At 40.9% G+C, this 15797-nt stretch overlaps 1 protein-coding gene across 11 annotated transcripts in view; it reads right to left on the reverse strand.

Annotated features, from left to right (window-relative positions):
• Positions 1 to 15797, reverse strand: part of ATP10B (ATPase phospholipid transporting 10B (putative)) — a 396549-nt gene that overhangs the window by 52727 nt on the left and 328025 nt on the right. For all 11 annotated transcript variants that reach the window (XM_039485882.1, XM_039485878.1, XM_039485881.1 and 8 more), the window contains one exon: positions 734 to 938. In XM_039485882.1, coding sequence (XP_039341816.1) covers positions 734 to 938 — 205 coding nt within the window. The remainder of the gene's footprint in view (positions 1 to 733; positions 939 to 15797) is intronic.

Here is a 15797-nt window from a genome sequence, read left to right on the forward strand (position 1 = left end):
ACATCAGATATTTAATTTCTCACTGCCCAGCATACAAACTGTTCAATTTTAATTCAAATTTGTCCTAATAGCCTACAGAATAATATATTGTACTTTCAAGAAGGACCATTCACAAAGTTATTTTCAGCTTACTGTGCACTGGAACTATTTATCCACTAGTTAATATATGCCAAAGTGTTGCTTAGGAACCTAACCATAAAAACTCATGGGGCATAAGAGTGGCTGGGAATGTGGTGAAAGCTACACCTCAAATCTATGCACAAAGACTGAATTAGAAAGGGTATAGTGAATTGCATTGCTAGTTCTATGCAGAAGGCAGGTCACCCCTCACCCAACTCTCTTGTTTTTGTCTTGTATCCCATCACAGTCTAAAGGAGATGGAATTCCTTGGACACTGGGAAATGGCCACTGCAGATTCTGCCCAATGGGAAGCAGAATACCACTTGCAACCCAGAAAGTACTGTCATCTGGTCCTACAAGCAGGAAACATGGTAATATAAGTACTTATTTGTGCCAGATAATATTCATTTATAATTGTGCATGTCTGTAGCACACCTACACAAATCTGTTGCTTACCATACTATACATTCATGGCATGCATCTGTGGCTGTATGAGACTGAGTAAGTATTATTCAGCCCTTCAGAACAAGCTTATATTGCATTTCATGGCACTAGTTGTCATGGAAACAGAGGCAGAATAGCCTGAATATTGTCACATTTCCAGCAGGCCTACCTGATTAGAGAACCCTTTCACAACTTGTCTTTGTTTAAGATTGGTCTCCCCATCGAGGTTTGCAGTCTCCAAGTGACAGATCCCATTCTGATCGGAGGAGTACAGTAACAGGATATCAGCTGGGATGATCTCGTTACATTGCAGCTGCACAAAGTCTCCCACTCGCACATCTTTCCAGCACTTCTCAACATAGTCGTTTTCTTTCCTGTTGTGTTAAAGAAGTGCCACATTTGAATAGCCACATTAGGAGGAAAAGTCTATAGCTACTGGTTCTTTAAGAAAAGAAAACTGGGTTATTCCATAATTTAGATTTTGGTGCACAGGAAAACAGAGAGCACCGATCTATAGTCTCATAGCATCACTTCTACACACCTAACGTTGGAAAGCAAGTTGTGTAATGTACACAATAAGATCTTTAACCGAATCCCATTCAAAGTAAAACGATACCATTGTGATAACTGTCTATGACACTAGCATCACCTCAGGTTATGTTTAGTCTCTTACGAGAAAATATTAAGTCTTTAAGCCTCACAATGGTGGGCACTTTAAAAAATATCGCATTTTAAGACTGAAGCCCGAAAAATGCACTGAATAGAACTTTTGTAGTGAGTTTCAAACATTCCACAGAAAATGCTGCATTACTTGAGGCTGGAAGGCTACTTATTTGGGGTTTCCCAACACCAAAATAGAGACACTTGAACAAGTCAGACTAACTTCTCAGTTGCAGTTATTTCAGCTCTCCCTGGTTCGTAAATCTTGAAAGGTTATGACAATCCTCAGGCTTAGCCCATATGCATGATTTCAACACATGCAACAACTGAGAGGTACCACCTTAAAAATAAGTAACGTACTGTGTTTTTTTTTTAAAGGGCAATGAAAATCTTAAGGTGAAGAACATTTACAGGTTTTGAATTAGTGAAAACAGAAAAGAATTATAGCCTCAGGACTTAAGGAAAAGGAATATGGTTTGTTTCAAAGCATAATAAACAAAATAAGAACTAGAGAACAGACTTTCCCTCCATGGTTCAAGGAAGGGCAAGCTTTTTTGAGAGTGACTGCAGACTGCAGCTTTGGGCTTTAGAAGATCTGGGGTCGCTGGAACACTGTCTGCTGCCTCAGGCTTCTCTGGCTCTGATACTCAGCCGCCTGCTTTAGGTCTTATTCCACACAGATTCCCTTTGGATGTGTGAAACTCTCCATTATATCAGATTTTTCCCTGAGGCCCGTCTCCAGGCAATTTTACCAGACCTATCCCCAGGCCAGTCATGTGTCACAGGAAATAAATGGAAGCAGGAGATGGCTGATTTGGCTGCTGCACTTTGGCCGAGCTGTGTCATAGAGCAAAGTATCTATGGCATATGCAAATATTTCATTCGTGTGCTCTGACACTGGAAACTTTTTAGTCCCCTCATAAAAACAGAGCACACAGGGCAGGAATTAGCTAAAACTCTGCTTATTATGTTTGCGACTAAAATAAAGAAATCTAGGGCATGTTTTATATATAGCATGTGTGGGGTATGGTCTGACTGAAGAGACGTGACAAAGCCCTTTAAAACAGTGTGATTCATTGGCTGTAAGTCCAGGGGTCAGCTCTCCCCAATAAGGAGTGCTTGGACTGGACCCTCCTCAGCAGTGGGCTGGAAAGAGGGATTAGGGTGACCAGATAGAAAGTGTGAAAAATCAGGACAGGAGATGGGGGGTAATAGGTGCCTATATAAGAAAAATTCCCCAATATCGGGACTGTCCCTATGAAACTGGGACATCTGGTCACTCTAAGAGGAATCCTCCCACTCAACTACACAGATGCAAATCAGTCCCCCATCTTCATGTCTGCCTCCTGGATACCAGAATCCATGGATTGTCCCCAGCTCCCAGATGATTGAAGTGATCCTGCAACCTTTGCCCTAGTCAAAACAGAAAAGCCAGAGAATCTTCCATTGCAGAAACGTATTAAGTAGTTATCTTTCTGCACAATAGAGGAATCTTCTTCACAGCTGTGATATATTTGCTATATTTCCACTGCATTCTGCATTACCCAGTCTGTCCTCTCTTTTACCAGACTCATCCCCCATCTGAATCTCCTCCTGCTTTGCTAGTTTACCACCAAGTTTGTGTTCTTTGCTTGCTCCCCAGGTGTAAACGATTTTCTTGCTCTGGAGTAGCATGTGTATCCTAACACATCACTCAATTTTCATTTAACAATTATATCCTATTTAACCCTTCATTTGAACAGTTTATTCATCAAAGCCTTGACCCTGAGATTAGCTGTTTCACACTTCTGAAATGCTCATCATCTGCATATCCAGGCAATAAATACAAGTCACATTCATTTCTCTGCATAATTTCTTCATTTAGCCATAAGTTAGTAATGGGATTCCCCCCCACCTTTCCTACTCCATGCTGCTCAGTTCTCCATCAGCTAGTGTTAGTGGGAAAAACTTATCCAAACTAAAGAATCTTGCAGAGAAAGGTTATTTTTGTAATGTGGTTTGTTGAAGTATCTTATTTCTGAACCTACAATAGGGAAAGATACTAGAATAGATGCTTGCTAAATGATTTAAGTGGCGATTCAACACCCCAGTTTCTCTTCAGTGTTTAATTACCAGAAAGGCTATTCATTGCCTTGTATACTTCTCCACCTGGAGCGTTATCCCTTAATTAATAACTATGTCTCATTAGGAAGTTTGGAACAGATCTTTTATTTGTGCAGGTGACTCTCTTTTCAACGTGATCTGATGTGCTCACTGAATTCTCTTCCACACTTTCTGATTATCCAGCTCTGCACCCTGGCATACAAACTATGGTCATGCACTTTTCTGCTGGGTTCTCTCCCGTCTTGGGATATAGGCTTCATTTACCACCCCAGTTACCCCAGAGGAATATTAACAGCTCTGAATGATCAATGCTAAACTAATAATGCAGCAGCACATGACTGAAGCATTCCAGAACACTGTAACTTGATTATGCATCATATAGGGAGAGATCAAAAGCACTCAGCATTGGCTTACCTCTACTCCTATTGAAATCAAAGGGATTTTTACATTTGACTATAGTGGGAGTAGGGTTAGGCCAATGGTGAGTGCCTTTGAAAAACCCTGCGATAGACTCGCTGGGGCCCAGGGCAGAAACTACGGACTGGGCCTGCACCCCGCCTCCCTTACCTGCTCACTCACTGGATTTCTGCAACGTTTCTGAAATCAAAGCCTGAGCTCCACTGCACAGCGTCCCCTGTGGCATGTGGCCCTCGGCAAATGCCCTGCTTGCTACCCACTAATGCTGGCCTTGAACCAACAAACACAACCTGTCAGGCATGAACCTAACAGTTTCTGCAGCTTGATTTATTTTTAAAGGTCTATAAAAAAGGCCACAGAGCCATGCCAGATCTTTCATTCTGAGGTTCCTTCCCACCCCCTTTCATCTTCACATAAATATCTGAGTAGTACTCCACTCAAGGCTTTTCCAGAATTTAACTTTCATTTTCATTAAGAGACGAATTGGTGTCTACAGCAGGCTTGGAGTCAGGACTCCTAGGATTCTATTCTATAGGTTTACTAGGTCTTACTTCTAATTAGATGATCTTTCAAGTTCCCTTCCAGCCCTATATTTCTTGGCTTCTATGACACCCAAGTTTTAAAAATCAGCCTATTCCCATAACTTTTGCTTATTCCCCGTAACACTCTCCTCAGTTCAAGCATGATTTTAACAGCCAGCATGTTTCACGAACCCCAAGAGCTAGAAATAAATGTTTTAAATAATCTGAAAAAATCTGACTCTCAAGAGTTCAGACAGGGTAAAGTACTGGCTCTAATTCTCTTGACCTACTCAAAATTAGGTCAGAATTGAAGTGGGAGGGGAAAATGCAATAACAATCGGAAATACGTGATTGTAATGTCTAATATCTCTCAAGCTATCAGGGCTAGTAATGAATCCTACATCTCACTAGTGATAAGCATTAATTTGTAGCTCTGAGCAGTCACGAACTCTCAGGGCATAATTAAAAAAAAGCATGTCCCGGACATTGAACCAATATAAAGTTTGCTCCACCTACAACACACGTAATTACTACTGATTTTCGTGAATATGAAGATTTATTGTCTGAAAAGATAAATAACTTTGCAGCCCAATAAACCTGCTTATGTATTGACAGATAACAATTTATATCATCTACCTCTAGGTGTTTAAATACTTGTATCTAAAAAGGAAGAACATAACATACTGCTACCCAGGAACCTCTTGATGCCAACACATACCATTTTCTGGTACCTTAAAGACTAACAAAAAACCACAGTTTGTTTTCTGGAAGATCACTGATGGATTGTAGGTAAAGTACCCCTCCTTTGTCAGCCTGTTTGATTATGATGTCAGAGTTGTCTTGAGGCTGTTGATGGCATTGTGTCTGAAACCTGTCATTTTCTGGTAACATTTTTTAATGCAACACAACTGTGAATCATTTCCTCATTGCATCCACTCTACATTATTACTTAAAAACCCACCTTGTAAGAATCTTCACAAACCCCTCTCAGGGAATATACTGGGTGTGAAATGTGTTTAAATATTGCTAAATATTTATAGCAATAATAGTAAATTCATAAATCTTCCCTCATTTCTTCTTTTGTCCCCTTCTACTCCTATGCTCCACCCACACACTTCTGCTTTTTGTATCCGTCATCCATTTCTGACTTTGTGCCTTCTTTCATGCCATGCTGCATGCCCAGAAAAACTTCTCAACTAATAGATGTCAAGCTCCTTTCCTACCCTCAAAGAAAAAAAAATACTTTCAACTTCTCAGAAAACTTCCAATTCACCCACCACCTTCCCAATACCTTTGAATAGGAAGGAAACATTAGAGAGGATGTGGTAGTTGTTTAGGTCATTTTTATTATTCTTTACCATGTTTACTACACCCGTGCCTTGAGGCCAGCTGAAAACGGGGCCCCACTGTGCTAGGCATTGCACAGATATAGAAGAAGAGACATCTCTCATGCTCCCATGAGCTTACACTCTAAAGAGACAAGACAGACAAAAGGAGGAGGAAAGGGATAGAACATATAAGCAAAGCAAACAATGCAATGGTGGCAAAGGTCATGTCAGTTCTGTAATTTTGTTTTGCTATTTAAAATCATTCCAGTGGGGTTTCGTTGGGGTGTGTGAGAAGGAGATTAGTTAGCTGGAAAGACAAAGGAAGAGAGGAGGTGGGAAAAGTTTGGTACAAGAAGCCGAACAGCACAGGGGAGAGGATGTTCAGAGTGAAAACTGCAGGTATCAGTCCGATGATATCATCGGTGTCCACGGGTCCTTGCTCAAACTGCTTTCCGCTGATGCTTTTCTGGATTCAGTCACTGGGCTAGAAACTGCAGGGAAGAGTCAGCCAAAGGCCACATGGCTTGGGGAGGGGGGATGCAGCATAGGTCCTAGTGTCTTTCAGTTGTCTCTTTTGCTTAGTTCTGGATCCAAGGGATCTTTGGGGAGGGGAGGGGGGAAAGAGGGGTTGGGTGCTCTGCTCGGGCCCTATTTTGCTCCCCCACTCCCTGTGCATCAGTACCATCTTAAACTGCTTTCTGAAGCTGCTGTGCTGACTTCAACGCTGCATGAAGTGCTGTTTTCTTGAGCAACATTTATTTTTCAAGGATTATGAGGCACTGACAGTCTGGTCAGCCGTTGTCTCAGGGATTCCCCATTCACTACAGGGGAAGGGGTCCATTTTGTATGTGGCAGTACAGATTTTCCTGGCATGTTTCGAACCTTTGCTTGTGACCAACTCTGTTGTGATCACTCACTTCTCCCCTGGCTCCATCTCTTCAGAGTTGGAAAGTCTATCTCAAATTTGGCTAATCTAACTACACAGACCCAAATATTAGTCACACTTAATGAGCTCTGACTGAAAGTAGTATGAGTTGATTGGAGGGTTCTAGAACTGTTACATAAATCAAGATTTTGCAGATGCCCTATTGCAAAGAAGAGCTCTCACCGTCCTGCATAGCTAAGGCATAAGTTTGCACTTGAACCCTGAACAAGTCTCAAGCCACTAACACTGTAGTTTTCTGCTCTTATGCTTTATCTGGTACAGCACACTGGTGAACAGAGGTGATTTAATGGGGTGATGTAAAGGACATTTATGAAACATGTTGTTGATTGTGGATAAGTTATTTAGTGTGATACCAGTTCAGCAATCCACTGGTCCCACAGACGGACAGTGCTCTGCCAGTATCCTGAGTGTAAAGCCAAGGTCCAGGCTACATATTCCTGGCCAAATGAGTGGGCCTGGAGATCGCATGGGGAGAATAACATGGCAGTCAGGAGGACTATAAACTGCCTTTATAAACAGCTGACTCACTTCTTAAAGGCTTGTGCCTGTAAGGCTTGTGCTGACAATGTAGGTATGCAGAGCTGCACTGCCCCAGCAAGACCTGGAGGCATTGTGTTTCCAGGAGCACCTGGGGATCATGCCCACTGCTGCCTTCCTAGCATGTGCCCCATCCACAGTTGGCTAGTCAGGGTAGAGGGGGAATGGGGCTATGAGTACACTTTCTCCTCCCACCCCACTCCCTTTGGGGTGGGTAATGGAACTAGCAGCACTAGTCAGGGAACAGTCGTTGCGCCCATGCAAGCCAGAGACATGCAACCGTGGCTAGATCATGCACAGGGAGCAACTCCTTACACCCTCATCTTCTGCACCCCTATGCACATCCACATAGGGGCCTGACAGAATCTGGCCCTACATGTTAATTCTGTTAGCACAGCTGTACTCAGAAATCCGTCCCATCTGTGAAGCTGGTTGCTAAGAAATATTTCCTTGTTTACAGAGCTCTGCAACAATGAGCTGAAAGCCCACACCCTAAGAAGTCAATTCTATTTTAAGTTAAGCTGATGTTCAATGTTATTTATATATTAAAAAAATAAAAAAGGTTCCATCTCAGCAACTTTGACAAATTGCCGCTTAAAAATATTTAAGCAGCTGTGCATTAAATGCTTCACAAAAGTGGGGATAGGTATTAATAAGACACAAATGCTGAGTGACCTTTAACACTAACAGCGTTTAACACCTTCCTGGTAAAACTTTAGAAACTGTTTGTACAGATCATAAAAACAAAAGGACAGAGGCAGCCGACAGTAAGCAGATGACGTGCCATAACCTTTACGAGACATACTTGCGCACAGTGCTAGAAACCGCTGCAATGCAGTCCTGTCATTCTCTCTCCCCACCTCTTGTTTAATTCCAATAGCTACCAAACTCTTTCGTTCCATTCATCTTGCTCACAAAGCTCTTTAGAAAAGCCTGGCCCAATTACCTGACATGTAGACGGGACCAAAGAGCACATGTAAACAAAAATAGCCTATTGAAAGAATGAATTCGATTATGAATTTCAGTGAAACATACACAAAATTACAAGAAAGTTGTCTGAATAATAAAATTGTTGAGAGAATAAACTGTCAAAAAGAGCTGAGGATTATAGCCTGATTAAAGCATTTATGATGCTTAATGCCTTTCACCTTCCAGGAGCTTCAAAACTTTAATTTTACTATACAGAGTATTATTTAACTCATTTTACAGAGGGGAAACTGAGGCAGGAATGCCAAGTAATCTGCTCAAGGCCCCAAGGAGAGTCATTTTCAGAGCTGGGATTAGAATTCAGGAGTTCCCAGCTTCCAGGTCAGTTTTCTCACCACTAGACTCTTCCTCCCTTCATAGAGAATTAGAGCTGTTAAATTAACATATTTGCTTTGTATCAAAATACGATGTTTCCCAAAAAAACCTGTTATACAGTTGTTGCAGTGAAATTAACAAGTTTCTTCAGTACAAAGAATCAGGTATGTTTTAACACGTTGTAGTGCCTTCTCTATGGATACAAGGCAGGAAGGAGCTCTTTACAAGCAACCCCTCCCGCCCCAACCACCACCACCGCCCCAGCTATCAGCTTTGAAACCACATAAGACCTTTCAAATGAAGCAGTTTCCTCTTAGAGATTCACGTAGATGGGGAGCAATGTCCATTTGCTATTCATGGATTTAAGTGCATAGCACAAACCCAAGCCCCCCTTGCTAAATAAACAAAGTGATGTTGCAAATCTAGGCAGTTCTGGCAACGAACAAATACAAAGCGAGCAATTATGCAACTTAAAAAAAACAAACAACGTGAGGTGATTTCTGATAGGTGGGAAACTTGAAACCTGAGCTACTGATTCCAGTAAGCAGTGTTCAGGACATTGGAATCAGGAAAAGCAGCACCCGATTAAATAAATAAGAAAAGATGAGAGATGTTAGTGTGGAGTCTCTGCTCAGAGAGAGAGTTGAGGGGTGGGGTACAGGAAGAACAGGAGTCTGTAGGCAAAAAAAAGGTTGGATATGAGGATGTGAATAAATGATTTGCATTGTGTCAACAATGTTCTCACAGTTTATTTCTTGGATTCAAACAAGACTGGGATTTCCAAACCAAGACTGGGATAGGGAGGAAGGTGAAGGGGTGCAAATGGGTATTAAGAAAAAATAACATTAATCTGTCCAAGTGGAGACAAATCAAAGCTAGCCACACTGGAGCACTGTAATAGCAAGACCTTATCTCGAGGGTGCCTCTGTGTGCCTCAATGGGGCGTTGTAAGGGTCATCGCCTCTATTCGCCCCTCTTGATCACCTCCGCCCGCTGGCCAGGTCAAATTTACATTCAGTCCCCTTTCAGGGTAACTAAGGTCCAACTTTAAGTTGACATAAACAACCACAATAGTAATTCTCATGCCTGTCTTGGGCTACTCAGAAGTTCTCTGCTTTTGCCTCTATTCCTGAGCCCTGCAGAGCTTTTTCTCTGTGCTTCTTCCAATCAAAAGTTTCCCTCACTGACTCCATTCCCTGGGGACTCTGGCCAATTCCATTAGAGATCTCCCTGTTCCTTACAGGCCCTATTTCAGAGTCCTTTCCCACAGAACCTGACCTGCTTTCTGTGGGTCTCTCCAACCTGACTTCCCCAGGTCATTCCCTGACAAGGTAACTTCTCTTGCTCCACTCTCCTGGGTCTCTTCCTTAGCAGAAGTTCACAGCTGTGTTTAAGTACTCTTCTCCCTGATCCCCTGCAACTGGAGACAGTCATAATTAAGACTCCATTACCTTCAGCTGGGGGATAGCTGTCTGGTCACTAGCTGAGCCTGGCTTGCCTTAAAGGGCCATCCGGCCAGCCACAGGCACAAACAAGAGGATTTATCTGTGACTCCTTCTGAAATAGGCATCTAGTCAATTCCCTGAAAGGAAGAGTCCTCAACTATTCATCATTCACAACTTCTAAACCATGTATATTTTGCTTCCCAAAGTCAGCTGCTTTTTTTCCTCCTGTGACCGCGTCACCCTTGAATCCTTCATTCCTCCACCCCAGAATCTTTTGCAGTGTTTAAAAAAAATCTTTTCCCAGTCCTCCAGCAAAACGCTGCACGTTACACCTTTTTAAACATTTACTGTGCCACATTTGGACCAAAGCAGACATTTTTATTTATCACACATACATTTGATAACATTCCACATTTTAAAACTATATCAAGAAGCATCATCTAGAGCTTCTGATTGACATTTTAATCAAGTCTACATTCGTCAATGCTATATATTCAGTAAACAGAATTACTGCAGTTATTTATTCTTCGTAGGTTATCTTTGCAACCAGAGAGGCTAGAAAAAAAATTCAGCAAAAGAACAGTTCAGCAAGAAAGTAGCTAGGTCACCATGATGCTCCATTCATTGGCTACTCTCACAACATTGTCACCAGGGTGTCAATTAGAGTTGCATGTAAGTGATTTTTGTGAAGCTGACACATGTCTGTTTGGAATGAAGAGACCTACTTGTTTCCCAGAGGTCAATTCTGTATCAATCTTTCATTCACTACATTTTAGACTGGATTCCAACCTGTGACCTAGAGGTGAAAGTTCTGTACATCATTTGCAGTTTGTGCAGCCAGACAAGTCCTAATTTGCGAAGAGATATGTATGTTCCTCGTAACTGGAAACTCTTAGGACTGGCCTTGAATGATAAGATAGCAAGGGAGCAATGAACACCCTTGATATTGCAATGACATGCAGTTTTCTAGAAGGTAACAAAGTATGCAGTTAAAATAATCCTATTGTCTGGGGATTGAATGATCCTTAATGCCACAAAAGGACCCTACATTTCTACTTGATAAAATAATCTATTGCCTTCTACCATGGCCACTATTCTCTCAATGCTGAAAGATGCCTATATTCTTAACTTATAGACTAACAATACCAAGTCTGTACTGACTTAGAACTGGTACTAGTCAGGAACACTTTATCATCATATAAATGTATTTTTTGATTTATCTGATTTGGTCAGAATCCATTTTGAAAACAATGAGCCAGATCAACTGAAAATTTATTTATTTTACAAAAAGCATTTTTTGACTGTTGTTCAAACTCCACTGTCCAGTAACTTTGAGGTTCATTTTCTAAACGGTGCGTTCATTTGACAATTTTCTGATTTCACACCTCAGTGTTTCCGATGCCAGGTTTTTTTTGTATTAGCATCGAGAGCAGAATGCTGCTGTTAGGATACTGTCTGACAGCAGATGGAGTGAGCACAACGCCACTGAAAGCTCGGCTACTTAATGATTGCTAATCAGATTCTGCATTAGCTTCCAGTTGCTCCCATTGACCTGTCAAGCCTTTGGGAAGCTCAGTCCAAGCCACCTCTGTCACCTCTTGACACCCCCAAGCACAATTCTGAGGGCACCGGACTGTGGCCTGCTGCTTGCCTCCTTGCAGCATCTCAATAAGCTGTTCACCCATTGTTTCAGCCTCTTAGCACCTTCTCTGTGGCACTCTTTGCCACGATGTCAGGGATTCTGCTGTTCATTAAACCAGAAACATAGGCTCCCATTTGCCCTTTGCTTTTAGTCATTAGTTTGGTGTTGCAGTCTGTTAAACTACTGCACACTTTTTTTGGGAGGGGTGGGGGGGTGAAGCAAGCTTGAGAGGTCTTGGCACAATAATGCAATAGACCTTGAAGATGTCGTTATTAAAGCAGTGCACAAACAGGTGATGGCGTTAGCAATGTTATGGCAGGTGTTAATTGAAAGAAGCCAAGAATCATGACTACAGTGATGTGCATTGACTGGCAACGAGAATTGCTAATTCACTGCTCCTTGATTTGCAGTGCTGTAGCTTGGGCCTAACCAAAGTAAATGTTGAGAATCTGATCTTCTTTTAAATTTAGTCAGCTGAGCAGGTTAGACATTCTTTTACCACATAGATTCTCCATGGTATGAATTCAATTTTTAAATTTTTCCTTCACAACTTTGATACCACTGGTTTCAATAAGTTGCTTGGCAGCATGCAACACAGAGCTCATTTATTATGATTCTAGAGCCACATTCACAACTTGCTAGAAGCCTAAAAAGTACATCTAGCTTACATAATAGGGACATGTTGTATGCACCTATCCAGACCATACAGGTCTGAAAATTCCAGAGTTTCACCTAGACAGTTTTTAAAGAATAGTAGAATGGACCTATATTAGCTAACTAGTATCTCTTTGTTTTCGGTGTGCCCTTTCAGTATGAAAGATGCTAGATCAGTAATACTCAACCTGAGATTTTAGAGCAGTATGCAACTCTTGTAGAATTATGGATTTCTTTTGTGCTTTGCAGGCATATGAGCGGAGCACCAATCACAGGAGTGCTCACCACACTGGCACATCAGGCAAAGTGGTTAGTTCTTAGCAAATAGACAGGATTTGTCAGCATCCCTCCCTGATGCTCTCAGTATCCAGGAAAAAAAGATACAAGGAGGGAAGAGAGAGTAGATATTATGTCAAATGGAATTACAGATTCATGAGATAATCATGGAGCAATGTTCTGACATTGCACCAATATTTGATGACACTAAGTTGCAATGGGGCATCTTCGTGAAATGAGCACGAAAATATGATGTCAGAATTATCTTTTTGCAGTTAATGTAAAATTTCAAATTGATGTATATGCTTTTATTTAATAAACTTCAAATTTTAAGATGATTCAGCTTAAATGACATTTCATGTGCTCATGCCTAATGATACTAGGCAAACCCCATCATCAGTGTGGCATGCACATGTGTTGACTGGGATGAGAGGGTAGGAGATCCTGCAGGAGGGCAATCTGTGTATATGCCACAAGCAGAAGGCCTCACTGGGGTGCAGAAAGCCAGCTGAGAATTTTGCCTGAGTAAGGACTGAGTAAAAAAATCACATCAGGACTCCAGGATCTGTTCCCTACAATGTAACGTTTAAAGCAAATGAAATACTGATTTTCCTTCAAAGCAGCAAATATACCAAAATTCACATTACAGCAAAGTTCTCCAGTAGCCTGCAGTGTCCCGTTACTTGACTTGATGAAGAAATGAACTCTAAAACACTTCAAGGTTTGCTATCATGGTTGTATGTCCAATGTTTGTTGCAGATGTAGGAATTTTGAAACTTGCTTTTAAAGCTGATGCTAAGTAAATTTGACAGTCACATAGACAGCTACTCTGTGTTTATCATAATGCAGACATTCAGTGAATCAGCAGAGAAACAGCTGGGGAATGATTGTGGAACCTAGCCAGAAATCCCTAGGGATTGAAAATGACATAAAAGTGCTCCAGTTTCAGTCTCTTTGTGTATATAGCAAGCTCACATATGTACTCTATGCAGAGTGTATAACTATGTTTTCCTGGATTATTATTGCTTTTACTGGGTGAAAGGATACCACCACCTTTTGCCTAGGACTTTTGGTATTTGAAATTAATGGCTCATCTCCTCCTGCCTCTTTTGTGTGTGTATGTGTGTGTGTGTGTGGGGGGGGTTTGGAACAGGATTGAACCATACCATTTAATAGTTTGGAATGCCACATTCAGTTCTAGGCCCCTATTCTCATAAAGATTATGACAAATTGGAAGGAGTTCAGAGAAAAGCAACTAAAACAATGAGGGGGGCTGGAGGAACTGACCTATGAAAAAAGATGAAACGAATGAATGCAGCATATCTTTGCCAGGAGATAGCTGGGAGTGTGGGGAAGGGACTTTGATCACGAATATTTAAAGGATATAATTAAATACTAAGGATAAAGAAGAATTAATCAGGCATATACAAAGGGGTATAGCTAGAAGAAAGTGAATGCAATTAAGAAAGAGAAAATATAAGCTGAGTATCATAGATGACTTCCTGATAATGAAATTTAGAACTAGGCAGAAAATGTATATGCAGGGACAATCCTGTTCTGGCACAGGAAATGGAAGTGACTACAGATAGGTCTGATCAATCTGCAATTAGAGTATTAACTTTTTAATTTATCTGGCAAATTAAGATGCTACAGTTTATAAACCACCATTACTATGATTCTGTGAACCTGCAGCCTATAGGTGCAAGTCTCCATAAACCAGCCAATAGAGCCTAAAACTCTCTTCAGTGACTACTGCCCTCTCTCCTGTTCGCAGCTGAGTCTTATTTAAATATGCTACTAAGAAAGGTTCTCTTACCAGTAATGACTTTACATGTCAGTTTATCTCAGTTAAAAAAGGCAAACTGAAAAGGGCTGTGTTACAAGATGCCCTATTTAAATTCACTATCCCACCTTGTGATCTGGGTAAAGGCAAGATGGGAGATTTCCCCTACCAATCTCCTAGCAAGTTTTTTGGAAAAGCATCTTTCTATCAGAGATGAAAAAAATAGAGTTCTGCCCTCATATTTCCATTAAAACTGGGAACCAGAATTCATTATATTGAAGTCTGAAACAACAGCGATAACACAGTCTCCAATTCAGTTTCTCCTAAGGTAATACTGTAAATCTGATGAATCGTTCACCTTTAGATGGGAGATCAGTTACTGTATTAAAAGAGAATGCTCTACTGCAACAAGATTATAATTCAGTTTTACGAGGCTTCCAGTGTCTAGAAGAAGAGTTTCAGGTACAAAATAACCTATGCCAGATGATTCATAGGAAGGAAGCGAACACGAGGAGACACCAAGCTCCTCCGTGAAAATGCAGCTAACAAGAAGAACAAGAAATGTCAGCTTCCCATAGAATTAAAATTATTTATATTAGTTACAGCACATAACAAGTATGATGGCAGTTGTATTATCTACCATTTTTTCCAGGAGAAGGGAACCTCTATTGTCCTGAAGACACCCCACGTCCTTTGGCTTTACACTTCCTTTAAGGCCACAAATATCTGGTGAAAGACAACTGGAAAGGGCTCTTTTCAGAGCCTTCTGATATCACTGCAAGCCAAAACAACACAACATATTGGGATAGCCCAATGACTATTTTTAATGTTTGACTGATTACATATCCCATGGCTGGAGAAAAAGTGAGCCAGAGGCATGATGTTCACTTCCGCAAAGCATTCATAGGTCTATCTGTAAGTTGGTAGATGTTTTTCATACACAAAAAAGTTAAACACATATACTGGATATTTGGGAAAACCAAAGACACAGAATTTTCCAGGAACACAAAGACAGTTCATTGCTGTACTAAGGTTGCTAGGTTCAGAAAGAACATAGAGCAATACAAAATGGCACAAGAGGAAGGGTGAAGAGCAGAAAACAACTTCTGTGCATTCCCCGTTTAGCACTTAGAATTAGCCATCTCTGGTAAATGGTTTTCAGAAGCAATATATCATGCCTCTTTTGTGCAGAAGGGAGATAATTAAGATTTCCGGCACAGACTCACTCAGCTAATGTCTAGCGTATTTGTTATTTCTCTCTTTCTTTCTTCTTTGTCTGAGCAAATGTAAAATTAAACAAATAAAAACCCACCTTTTAATCATTGTCTTACCTATAAAGTTGTCAATATTTTTTCATTACCTCTGTTACAATGTGTCATTTTCTTAAGAGTGAAAATACTATCAATGTTACAGTTTGAAGGAAAACAGAAAGCAGCAGTTCTGCAGGCAATCCAGGAAACTGGGATCCTGGACAATTTTGGTGGTGGGAGAGAGAAACTTTTTAGATAAGGTCACACATTTTTATAAGCTTCTAAAATTAGTCTTATTTTCTTAGTCAATCTAGTAGGATGATCATCCTAATTTGCTCCTTACGAGGCATTATTTGTGAAGTTTGTTTT

Source organism: Mauremys reevesii, linkage group 8, assembly GCF_016161935.1.
Source record: "Mauremys reevesii isolate NIE-2019 linkage group 8, ASM1616193v1, whole genome shotgun sequence".
NCBI classification, from domain to species: domain Eukaryota; kingdom Metazoa; phylum Chordata; order Testudines; family Geoemydidae; genus Mauremys; species Mauremys reevesii.